Source organism: Cnephaeus nilssonii (assembly GCF_951640355.1).
Source record: "Cnephaeus nilssonii genome assembly, chromosome: 5".
Lineage (NCBI taxonomy): Eukaryota > Metazoa > Chordata > Mammalia > Chiroptera > Vespertilionidae > Cnephaeus > Cnephaeus nilssonii.
Window position 1 is genome coordinate 27,727,092 of NC_137076.1, and position 13,173 is coordinate 27,740,264.

At 47.1% G+C, this 13,173-nt stretch overlaps 1 protein-coding gene across 2 annotated transcripts; it reads left to right on the forward strand.

Annotated features, from left to right (window-relative positions):
• Positions 1-1,664: 1,664 nt before the first annotated feature.
• TNFSF14 (TNF superfamily member 14) lies at positions 1,665-5,296 on the forward strand (the record flags this gene model as incomplete). 2 transcript variants are annotated; one of them, XM_079772730.1, is made up of 4 exons in its annotated part: positions 1,665-1,883; positions 3,326-3,362; positions 3,608-3,649; positions 4,869-5,296. In XM_079772730.1, the coding sequence occupies 4 exons, from the start codon at positions 1,665-1,667 to the stop codon at positions 5,294-5,296; spliced, it is 726 nt and encodes a 241-aa protein (XP_079628856.1). The 2 variants fall into 2 exon arrangements, with proteins under 2 accessions (XP_079628856.1, XP_079628857.1); XM_079772731.1 differs by having other exon boundaries at positions 1,665-1,775.
• Positions 5,297-13,173: the final 7,877 nt, after the last annotated feature.

Genomic DNA, 13,173 nt, shown 5'->3' on the forward strand with positions numbered 1-13,173 from the left:
GAGATTGTTAGTCATGCAGTTTAGACCCCCTGACTTTCCTCCCTAAAGATAACATCTAGGCCTCAGTTGTGTTTCAGCTCCAGGCCCAGAAAAGCAGCACAACCAGACAAGTGACGCTGTGGCTGCCTCAGGACCAGCTGCCATGACTAATGACCCCCTGCACCATCAGTGGAGAGCACACCCCTGGAAGAGCACACCTGGAAAACTGATGACTATTCTGCTAACCCTCCCCTAGGAGCCTCCTGCCTTAAATGTCCCCGCAAGAGAAAGAGAAATACCCGCAACACAAAGGACCCAGGGCAACAGGTCCGGGCCTTCGCGGCCTCCTCTCCATCCCTCACAGGCATGCACCCCCTAAGGCAGTGGTCGGCAAACTGCAGCTCGAGAGCCACAGGCGGCTCTTTGGCCCCTTGAGTGTGGCTCTTCCACAAAATACCATGGCCTGGGCAAGTCTATTTTGAAGAAGTGGCATTAGAAGAAGTTTAAGTTTTAAAAATTTGGCTCTCAAAAGAAATTTCAATCGTTGTACTGTTGACTAAGTTTGCCGACCACTGCCCTAAGGCATGCTAAGCTCGTCCACGTTTCACTGTCCTGAGTGTGCTTTTGCTCACAATCAATAAATTCTTGCTTGCTTTGCCATATTTGCCTCTTGGCTAAAATCTTTCCTTCAAGAAGACAAGAACCAAGGTCTCATCGTTGTCTAGCTGGTAATAGGAGCCGTGGGGATGGAAACAGGTGGCTGAATCTGAGACCTGGTTGGGAGGTTGCATTGTCAGGGCTCGCTGAAAGGTGGGATGTGGGGGACAAGATAAAGGGAGGGTCCAGAATGACGCCCAGGCCCTGAGCTTATTTAACTGTATGGACAGTGGTTCCACCCCATGACTTTGAGTTCCATTTAAAACTTAAAGCGCGCACGTGGATACACGCATGCAGACACCACACCTGCACATGCATATGTACACACATGCAAACATCCACATGTGTGAACATGCACACACGTGTGCTTCCACCTGCACACACCTCCATGCGCACTCATACATGTACATATACATACCGCATACAAATGCACACACTCGCACACAATATGCATTTACACTCAAGCATATACACACCCATCTCTACATGTGTACACTCAAAAACCACTCTTGTATTTTCCATGTCTCTTATCACAGTCTAAAATACTATATATTATTCTCTTATGTATTGAGCTCATTGTCGTTCTCACCGGACTATAATAGGAGCTCTGTAGGACCAGGGACTTTTGTCTGTCTTGTTCATGGCGGTACCCCGACACCTGGAACAGTGGCACATAGGAGTTGCTCAATTAATATTTGGCAACCGAGTGAATGAAGCAGCCAGAAGGGAAAGCTGGGACCTCTGTTCTCTGATCCCCACCTGAGTCACATCTTCAGCTGCCTCTGGAAAGTATGAGCATGAGTGAGAGTGAGATGGGGCCAGCGGGGGTGGGGTGACAGGAAGGAGAGGAGGGCAAGGGGGAAAGAGGAGGGGTTGAACCACAGCTCTAAAGGCAGCCCCAGGACCCACGGGTGCCTGTCTGTAGCGTGCGAAGCCCAGGAGCGTTGGGCAATTGTGGTTTTCCTCCAGCCCGCAGGACCCAGCCGTGCAAGCCTAGCCTGGGCATCTGGGACTTCATCCACGCAGGCATGGAGGAGACAGTGGTGCGGCCCTCAGTGTTCGTGGTGGACGGACAGACGGACATCCCGTTCAGGAAGCTGGAGCGCAAGCCCCGGAGACAGGCCTGCAGTGCTGCCAGGCTGAGTCTGGTCCTCCTGCTGCTGCTGCTCGTGGCCGGGCTGGCCCTACAGGGCTGGTTTCTGCTGCACCTGCACTGGCGCCTGGGACAAATAGTCACCTCATTGCCGGTGAGTGGGGGCTGGGGGCCAGAGGTAGGCAGGTCTCCTATGTCCCTGTGTGTCTCTCTGTGCATGGGTGTGCAGGGCGGGGGACAGACTCAGAGCAGCCCAAGGCAAGTTCATTCATCTCCCTGAACCTCAATTTCTTTATCTGTGAAATGGGCATATTCCCTCAGAGGGAATAAAATACGTGCCCATGGTGGCTGGCATATAGCAAGTGTTCAACCAATGGAAACCATTCTTCCTTTTCTTAAAAAAGTAAGATATAACTGCCCTGGCCAGTGTGCCTCATTTGGTTGAACATTGTCCCATACACCGCAAGGTCGCCGGTTCAATTCCCAGTCAGGGGCACATGCCCAGGTTGCAGTGGATCGATGTTTCTCTCTCCCTCTCCCTTCCTCTCTCTCTACAATCAATAAATACATATTTTAAAAGATAAAATTAAGATATAACTGACATACAACACTGTGGAAGTTTAAAGTGTACAATATATTGATTTGATACGTTTATATTACAATACGATTGCTATTGTGGCGTTAGCATCTGTGTGGTGTCACTTCATTATCATTTCTCTTAGTTTGGGAATAATTCAGATCTAGTCTCTTAGCAAGTTTAATGTTTATAAAACAGTTTGCTGTCTGTAGCCCCTGGAATCAACATGACTTGCATATTATTTATTAGCCATTCCTGGTCACTGTTATTGGGATTGCCGCTAATCCACTTTGTCCAGGTGGCTGAGAATCTCTCTGCATCAGTTTCCAGTTGGCCGTGGATGTGACTGTCTGTCTGCTGGCCATGCCTGTAGGTCTGTGTGTCCTATGTCATGCCCATGTGGTTAAGACCCTGTGTCCTGTGTCTCCAGGTCATTTCTCTTTGTGTCTGGATCTGGTGGCCACATGTGCATGTCCATGTGGACTGTGCTGCTGTCCGGTGTACACACACCCACCCACATGTCCACGCACCTGCCGGTCCACAGCCCATGGGTTGATGTTGTCTTTGTTTCTGGGTCTCTGTGCGTCACAGACCCACCTGGATCCATAAACCAGGCATCCATGTGTCTGCATCCACGTGTGTCTTGTCAGTGACACCTAAGTGTCCAGTGTCACGTGCCCATATTCACATGTTGGCATTTATGTCCACATGTCTATGTATCTTGAACATTATCTATTGAATAAACACTTGTAGAGTGCTTACTGCGTGCCAGGGGCTGTGATACACTTCACACATACGAATTCATTGAATCCTTGGCAGGCACTCTTCATATGTCCATTTACAGAGAGGAAAACTGAGGCACCATGGGGTGATGAGGTTACTGTGGGGTGTGTGCATGTGGCCCTGGGTGTGTACTAGTATCTGAGGGTGATGCTGCACCCATGATCTGCATGTGAGTCTGAGTGATGCCAGGGGAGGGGCCCCACAGGTCCTTACTCTGGGCTCCTCTGCATTTTCAGGAGAGAGAAGCAGGATCCTGGGAGCAGCTGACGCCAGGTGAGTCAGGGCGCTGGTCCCCGGGGAGGGGCATCGGATGGTTCCCACGCTGCCTCCACCCCCATTGCCCAATAGGATTTTCACAAGGGACAGAAAGTCCCACAGGTGCCCCTCCCCCAATCCTGAGAAGCAGAAGTTTGGGTCCCTCCGGAAAGGGTGGGGTTGGCACCAGTAAGTGGACTTGATGACCTCTGGGAGGCTGGCCCTCACCTGCCTTCACCTCTGACATCTGACTCTCTCTCCAGAGCCAAGGTCCCACAAGGCGAACCCGGCAGCACATCTGACAGGTGAGGGGGACCCCGGGTCCTGGCAAGGGGTGAGGGTCAGGGTGTCCTGGGGAGACCAGACAGACACACAACATGTCAGAGTATTCATTCATTCATTCATTCACTCAATATTTATTCACAGAGTCACCCAGAGCACGGGCACTGGCTGGGTCCATGTATTTCTAACTTTATTCATTGAATAAACCTGTAAACAGGGCTTACTACACGTCATGCACCACAATATACTTTATACATATTAATTCATTAACTCCTAAGCAGGTTCTCTCCATATTTCTATTTTATTGAGACAAAAACTGAGACACACAGAGGTTTTAAAGCTGCTAGGCCAGGTGGGTTCTGCCTCCATTCCTCAATTCTGCCAGTACAAGGTGTTTTCTCGTGTGTGTGTTTTTTGTTGTGTTTTTTTTATTATTATTATTATTATTATTATTATTATTTATTTTTTTTACTGATTTCAGAGAGGAAGGGAGAGGGAGAGAGAGATAGAAACATCAATGATGAGAGAGAATCATTGATTGCCTGCCTCCTGCACACCCCAGACTGGGGCTAGAGCCGGCAACCCAGGCATGTGCCCTGACTGGGAATCAAACCATGACCTCCTGGTTCATAGGTCGATGCTCAACCACTGAGCTACGCTGGCTGGGCCACTACAAGGTTTTTGTGTGTGGTGTTTTATTTATTTATTTTTGGTAATCCTCACCAGAGGATATTTTTTTCCATTGATTTTTAGAGAGAGTGCAAGGAAAGGAGGAAGGGGGAGAAGGAGGACAGAAGGGAGGGAGAGAGAGAGAGAGATCAATTGGTTGCCTCCCACATGAGCCCAGACCGACCGGGTCCGGGGCCCAACCTGCCCTTGACTGGGAATCGAACCCATGACCCTTTAGTGCTTGGGGTGGATGCTCTAACCACTGAGAACACTGGCCAGGGCAACCACTACCGTTTTGGTGCTTTTCTCAAGTCACTAAATTGCTCCATACCTCGGTTTTCTCGTCTATCAGAGAGCAACAAGACGAGTTAATGTGTATAAGAAGCAAGTGACTTCACATCTCTGTGCCTCGGTTTCCCAACCTGCCAGAGAGGATGAAGTGAATTCATACATAGAAAGTTCTCAAACAGCCTAGCACAGAGGCGGAGGCTCAGAGAGGGGCGGTGACTGGCCTAAGTTCACACAGCAAGTCTGGGGCGTGTGCTGAGCAGTCCCCTTCTTCTCCCTCCGCAGGGGCCAACTTCAGCTTGACCAGCAGCGGGGGCCCGCTGCTATGGGAGTCGAAGCTGGGCCTGGCCTTCTTGAGGAACCTCCGCTACCAAGAGGGCGCCCTGGTGATTGTCCAAGCCGGCTACTATTACATCTACTCCAAGGTGCAGCTAGGGGGTGTGGGCTGCCCGCAGGGTCTGGCCAGAGGCCTGCCCATCACCCACGGCCTCTACAAGCGCACGCCTCGCTATCCCGAGGAGCTGGAGCTGCTGGTCAGCAGGCAGTCACCCTGTGAGAAAGGGACCGGCTCCCGCATCTGGTGGGACAGCAGCTTCCTGGGCGGCGTGGTGCATCTGGACGCGGGGGAGGAGGTGGTCGTCCGGGTGCAGGAGGAGCGCCTGATCCGGCTTCGGGATGGTACTCGGTCCTACTTCGGGGCCTTCATGGTGTGAAGAACGGAGCAGTGGCCGATTGACAGGGGGTCTGACCGGAGAGGTGCCTCAGGAGACAGACAATCCAGCAAGTGGGGACCTTGGAGGGCATCCCAGGGACCCCAGAACTCAGCACTTGGGGAGTCAACAGGCACCACAAGGGGCCAAAAACCCAGCCACCCCTAGAGGTTGGAGACATTGCCTGATAACCACGTGTGATACAACACAAGTTATCGACACAATCCCAGACACCCACACAGGCCGTACAGTCACACACATGATCATCACATCAGACTTTCACATGCCACGTCACAGTCAGACTCATCACACACACACACACACACACACACACACACACACGCACACGCACAGCCTGAGGTTCCTCTCAGCCAAGACGAACACATCCTGGGTGAGGACCAGACGTTGTCTGTAACCCTGGGCCCCTGACCGTTGGTCTTGGAATAAATGGCAAATGCTGCATCTTGGTCAACCTCATCGTAAGGCAAGAGTGGCGTGTAGAGACAGAGGAATCGATGGAATGACTCACAGACGTCACTTTATGGATAAGAACCCTGAACCCAGCTGGCTCAGCTCCATGCAGGAAGCTTGGGGGAAGCAGAGACCGCATGCCCGGGTCTGCCTTGCCCTCCAATCCACGACTCCTGGGGACGTGAAGACTACCACCCGCCCAGCACCCTTATTGCAGGCATCGGTACAGAGTGGCATACCCTCGGCATTGTGGAAGCTCGGACTGACTGGGGGCACTGGAAGAGTGTGGGGGGAGAGGAAGTGATGATACGCATAGATCGTCTGTGCAAATGAACATATATTTTGTTGGGATTGGAGGGAAGTCTTATTTCCAAGGACCCTAGGATGAGGGCTGGGACCCAGAGGTGAATAAATTATTATTGTTATTGTCATTGTTGTCTGGTACAGGAGGTGAAGGAAACAGGTTTTGCAACCTGATAATCTTGGATTCCAATTTCACTCTACCACTTCCTGGCTGTGTGTCTTTGAGCAAGTCCTATCACCTCTCAGTGCCTCAGTTTTCTCTTCTGCAAAATGGGAGGTCACAGCAGTCCTTGCCTCCTCAGTTTGTTGTAAAGGTGAAATCAGATCAGGCTTGCAAGAAGCCATTTGGTATGGTGTCTGGTACACAGTCAGATCTCCATAAGTGGTCTGTGCCATAAGTGAGTTAGAAATACAAAGAGCATTTCTCGGGCACTTTCCCTATGCCAGACATCTCCTGTCACATACCTGGGCAGCAGCCATTGCTGTCTCCATGTTCCTGATGGAGAGACAGAGGCAGGGATGCTGCCCCCACCTCCACCTCCACTCCTATTAAGGACGCAGGGCTTCATGCCTCCCTGCCCTTACTGGGCTGGTGGGAGGTGGGACAGCCCCAAATGCCGGGCGCCGGCCCCCGCTGGAGTTTCCTTTACTCTCATCATGGTCTTTCTGTTTCCGTGGCTTTGGTGAGGAGACCAAGGTGTGGGGCCAATGTATTTATCTCAGCCACCAACTTCCGCTTGGGGATGGAACTCTCACTAAATTTAACCTCCAAAGATCATTCCTCAGAGGGGCCTCCCTGCCTTGAGGTGAAGGAGAGGAAAAGAAAGGGTGGGTAAGGAGGATGGGTAAGAGTGGGAGGGATATGGAAAAGGAAGGACCGAGGGGAAGGAGGAGGGAAAGTCTGAGAGAGCCCGGCGGGTGCACAGGCTGCTGCAGCAGGACACCTAGACCGGTTTCAGATAATGTGTGGGGGCAGGAAGTCCCAGCTCAAGCCACTAACCTACTTTTCAGTAGAAGTTAAATCTACTTGATTTCTGCTTTTACCTCCAGGGCTCCGTTCTTTACCAATTTCAACCTCTCCTCCACCCCCAATAAACTCTTCCTCAAGACCTCGCAGCCCCTAGGCAGGAAACCCTCCCCCCCTTCTTTTCATCTCTTGTCAAGATTTTAGAGGTGGTAGAAGTGAAAATAATGATGATAAAGTCACTTATTAATTTCCTATTATGAGGCTGTGCCCCTCCTGCTACATATCACTGCAGTCAAACACGGAAATGCCTCCTCTTTGAGAGACAGAATGGTTCTTAGGCAGGAACCAGAGCGCCTGGGTTCAAAGCCCCACTCTGACACTTCTGGGCTGCGTGATCTTGAAATGCATCTATTCTTGGCTTCTCTGGGCCTCAGTTTCCTCGTTTGTAAAACAGGAGGCACAGTGGCCTCTACGTTACTCTGATTGTTGTGAGGTGAAATGACTTGAGTCTTTAAGCATTTTTCCAGAGCTGGGCCCACAGGGAGCTCTTTAATTCTTGGTAGATTGAGGATTTTGTAAGCATGCTTGTAATCACACACACATTTACATTTTGAATTCTTTTCAGCTGTTATGTCAAAGGTGACCTTGCCTCCATAGGCCACATGTAGTCATTGAGTGTGGTTTTAAAATGGGAATTGGTAGCCAATATTTAAACATTATGAAACTTGGCAAGTAAACAAATACAGATTTCTGGATTTACTTGGAAAGTTGGAAACTGTGACAATGACCCACGTTGGGGCGGGTGGAGGCTGTCCCCTTTGGAGAAGGCATGAGCTCACCAGCTCACCGCAGTCTCCACCACTCCCAGTTGTCTCTCACACGGTGGCTAAATGTCAGTTGCCTTTCCTCAGTAGGGTGTGAGGTTGTTGTTTTTTTCTTATTCTTCTTAAAAATTATTTATTGATTTTTTTTTTGAGAGAGAGAGAGAAACATCAATGTGAGAGCAAGACATGGACTGGCTGCCTCCTGCATGCCCCTTGCTGGGGAGCAAGCCTACAACCCGGGCACATGCCCTGACTGGGAATCGAACTGGCAACCTTTCTGTGCAGTGAATGATGCCCAACCAACTGAGCAACACCAGCCAGGTGCAGTTGTTTTTCTTAAAGTAGTAATGATCATTAATTATAGGTCATGCTTCTAACGTACTCACTGGGTGCCAGACACTATGCTAAGTGCATTAATTCACAGTAACTCATTTCACTTTCACAATCACCCTGTTATGATGCCCATTTTATGGATGGCGAAGTCCAGACACAAAGAGGTTAGAAAAGATGAGACTTAGAGGTGAGAAAATAGACGACAATCTGAGATGACTATGAGTTTCAAGAAAACGTGAGTGTATAGTTGTATTAGTTTCCTATTGCTGCTGTAACAAATTCCCACCAACTTAGTAACTTAAAGCAATACGAATGTATTATCTTAGTTCTGGAAGTCAGAAGTCAGACATGAGTATATAGGACTAAAATCGAGATGTTGGCAGGAAAAATTTATCCCCAACTCCTTTTCCTGGGTCTGATTCTGTGGGAGCCCAATGGACACATGTATAGGACACATGAATCTCAACACACCAGAATGCAAATAATGTAACTTTCTTTTCGTTCCGAATACAATTTAATTTATGCAAAGATCCCTTTGCACCAGGGTGCTGGGAAGTTGTCAGCAGTCAACTGGAAACCACCCCTTCCCACATGTTCCTTTCCCAAGACTGTCAAAATTCCAGGGAATTCAGGATATGCCAAGGCATTCAGGGTGAAGGAGGGGTCAATCTGATCGCTGACCTATACATCCACACATGTGCCCAGCATCAATCTGCTTCTTCTTCTTTTTCTTTTTTTTTAATGTATATATATATTATTGATTTCAGAGAGGAAGGGAGAGGAGGAGATAGAAACATCAATGATGAGAGAGCATCATTGATCAGCTGCCTCCTCCGCTCCCTCTACTGGGATGGAGCCCACAACCCGGGCATGTGCCCTTGAGCCAGGACCCTTCAGTCGGCATGGCCAACTCTCTATCCACTGAGCCAAACCAGCTAGGGGCTCAACCTGCTTCTGATCTATCAGCCCTCTACTTGGAACTTGTGACCTGTCAAGAAGGGTGCAATTTCTGCTCCTCCCTATAGTTCAGTGGTTATCAACCTTCCTAATGCCGCGACCCTTTAATACAGTTCCTCATGTTGTGGTGACCCCCAACCATAAAATTATTTTCGTTGCTACTTCATAACTGTAATTTTGCTACTGTTATGAATCGTAATGTAAATATCTGTGTTTTCCGATGGTCTTAGGCGACCCCTGTGAAAGGGTTGTTCGACCCCCAAAGGGGTGGAGACCCACAGGTTGAGAACCGCTGCTATAGTTGGTGATAAGGCTGAGCTGGGGCCAGGAAATTCTGAAGCAGCCTGTGGTTTTAACTGCCCAGAGACACCGTTGAGTCATTTCCTTTTTGAGGACCTGCAGCACCTCTGGGCTCTGCAGTGGGGTCCCCCCTAGCACTTCTCCGGGGAACTTTCCATGTTTCCAGTGCTCTTTCCCCCCCCCCCCAAAAAAAAAGCAGGGCACAGGAACTTCCTCCCTGTTATGGGTGCTGGACTGTGCCCCCCTAAAATTTATATATTGAAACTCTAAGCCCCAATATCTCCGAATGTGACTGTATTTGGAAATAATGCCTTTAAAGGGATAATTAAGATAAAATGAGGTCATTAGAGTTGGCCCTAATCCAATATGACTGGTGTCCTTATAAAAAGAGATTAGGTCACACACACAGAGGGAAGGCCCACAAGCCAAGACTTCAGAAGGAACCAGCCCTGCCCACACTTTGTTCTCAGACTTCCAGCCTCCAGAACTGTGAGAGGCTAATTTCTCTTGTGTAAGCCCTCTAGTTTGTGGTACTTTACTATGGCAACCCTAGCAAACTAATACAAGACTTCTCCTCTCTCTCTTTCCACAAGTCCCATGTCATCTTGTTCTTGACTGAGAGAGTAGGGAGAAGCATTGGAAGTGGGATCTTTATAAGCGAAAGAGAGAGGCAGAGTCAGAGAAGTTGTGCAGAGGTTGAAGTGATGGATGCAATTGCCAGGGGAGGGGAATCCATGGGCCAGGAATGCAGGTGGCCTCTGGAAGTTGGAAAAGGCAAGGAAATAGACTCATCCCTAGAACTTCCGGAAAGAATACAGCCCTGCTGACACCTTGATTTTAGTCCAACAAAACTAATTTGGACTCTGACCTCTAGGACTGGAAGATAACCGATTTGTGTTGTTTCAAGCTTCTAAGTTTGCAGTAACTTGTTACAGGAGCATTGAATCTGTAGGTCAAATTGGAGGGTATGGATATCTTTATAACATTGAATCTTCCAGTCAATGAACATGGTATGATTCTCCTTTTAATGCGTCTCAATAATGTTTCATACTTTCTTCACAATAATTTGAACCATTTTTAGATTTATTTCTAAGTGTTTTACATGTGCTGGTATTGTTATAAATGGCATCTTTTTAAAATTATATTTTCTAACATCTGTTGCTAGTATATACAATGCAATAGATGTTTGTAGTCATCACAATGACTACAAATGGAGGAAAGCAAACGACTGGATATAAAGTTTGAAACCACGGTTTTAAGGTTTTTCAAGAATTTTCTAGAAAAAGCCGATAAATTTAGTGAGACCCTCGAGGATATGAAAAAGGACCAACTAGAAATTAAGCATACACTGACTGAAATAAAAAATAATATACAGAGATCCAACAGCAGACTAGAGGATTGCAAGAATCAAGTCAAAGATTTGAAATACAAAGAAAAAACACCCAACCAGAAAAGCCAAAAGAAAAAAGAATCCAAAAATATGAAGATAGTGTAAGGAGCCTCTGGGACAACTTCAAGTGTACCAACATCTGAATTATGGGGGTGCCAGAAGAAGAGAGAGAGCAAGATACTGAAAACCTATTTGAAGAAATATGACAGAAAACTTCCCCCATCTGGTGAAAGAAATAGACTTACAAATCCAGGAAGCGCACAGAACCCCAAACAAAAGAAATCCAAAGAGGACCACACCAAGACACATCATAATTAAAATGCCAAGAGCAAAAGACAAAGAGAGAATATTAAAAGCAGCAAGAGAAAAACAGTTAGTTACCTACAAGGGAACACCCATACGATTGTCAGCTGATTTCTCAACAGAAACTATGCAGGCCAGACAGGAGTGGCAAGAAATATTCAAAATGATGAATAGCAAGAACCTACAACCAGGATTACTCTACCCAGCAAAGCTGTCATTCAGAATTGAAGGTCAGATAAAGAACTTCACAGATAAGAAAAAGCTAAAGAAGTTCATCACCACCAAACCAGTATTATATGAAATGCTGAAAGGTATTCTTTAAGAAGAGGAGGAAGAAGAAAAAGGTAAAATAAAAATTATGAACAACAAAGTGACAACAAATATATATCTATCAACAAGTGAATCTAAAAATCAAATCAATAAAAATTCTGAGGAACAGAGTAATCTGGTGAATATAATAGAATCAGGGGCATAGAAAGGGAGTGGACTGACAATTCTCAGGGGGACGGGGAAGTGAGGGGTGCGGGAAGAGATTGGACAAAAATCTTACAACTATGGATTAGGACAGTGGTGAGGGGTAAGGGCATGGGGTGGATGGGGCGAACCGGGTGGAGGGGAGCTATGGGAGGGAAAAAGAGGAACATCTGTAATAATCTGAACAATAAAGATTTATTTTTTTAAAAAAGTTCTATGCCAACAAATTAAATAATCTAGATAAAAGGACAAATTCTTAAAAAATACAAAATCTACCAAAACTGATTCAAAATGAAATAAAAAATTTGAATAGACTTTTAATAAGAAGAAGAGTAAAGCACTAATCAAAAAAATCTTCCAAGAAAGAAAAGCCCAGGATAGATGGCTTCTAGGTGATTTCTCCCAAAGATTTAATGAAGAATTAACACCAATCTCTCTCAAACTCTTCCCTCCCAAAAAAAAAAAAAAAGAAAAGAAAAGAAAAGAAAAACACCAAAGAGGAAGGAACACTTCTAACTCGTTCAGAGGACAATGTTACCTTGTTACCAAAGCAAAACAATGGCATCACAAGAAAACTACAGGTAAATATCACTTATGAATATAGATGCAGAAATCTGCCAACAAAATACTAGGAAGCCCAGTCCAGCAATATGTGAAAAGGGTCATATATCATGACTGCTTGAAATAGAACGCAAGGATGGTTCAATATACAAAAGTCAGTCAATATAATACACCACATTGACTTCCATTCAAGATGGCATGGCGGTGGTAAATGCAGGACTCGAATCCTCCCACAACCATATCAAAAAAGACAATGAAACTACAGAATAACCATCATTCAGAACTGCCTGAAATTTAGCTGAATGGCAATCCTACAGCTCTGGGTTTAAAGAAGCCACATCCAGACTGGTAGGAGGGGCATAGAGGAGGAATGGGCTAAACCCACAACCATATGTGGCAGTTTAAAATCAGCAGGGATATCTTGGCTGCAGAGGTTCCCCAGAGAGTTGAGGGGTATCAGCCCCACAGCAGACATCCCAGCCCAGGGTTCCAGTGCTAGGGAGAGAAATCCACATAACTTCTGGCTATAAAAAAGTGTGGATTGTGATGAAGTGAGACAAAGGGTGCTGAAGTCCCAGGTAGTTCCTCTTAAAGGGCCCATTCATGGAGTTACTTGGACTCAATCCCTCTGAGTTCCAGCACTGAGGCAGCCACTTGAAAGGAACCAAGGATATACAGGGAGAAACTGATTTGTCTGTCATCAGGGTGAGAGCTGGGAGAGCAGCTTATAGCCAGACAGAAGTGCTGGCAGAGGTCATTGTTCCTTTTCAAACACACACACACACACACACACACACACACACACACACACACAGCTGACAAGCAGGCACCATATCTAAGTCTCCATCAACCTGGCTTTCACTATTTGACCCACCCTGGTGATTCCCTAAGACCCCACCTCACCCAACTTCTGGGCTCATCCAACCTTTTTCCAATGGCTTTACTCAACTGCCCTCTCTTGCCTCATGCTTCATACTTTCTTAAAATCTCTCAAACA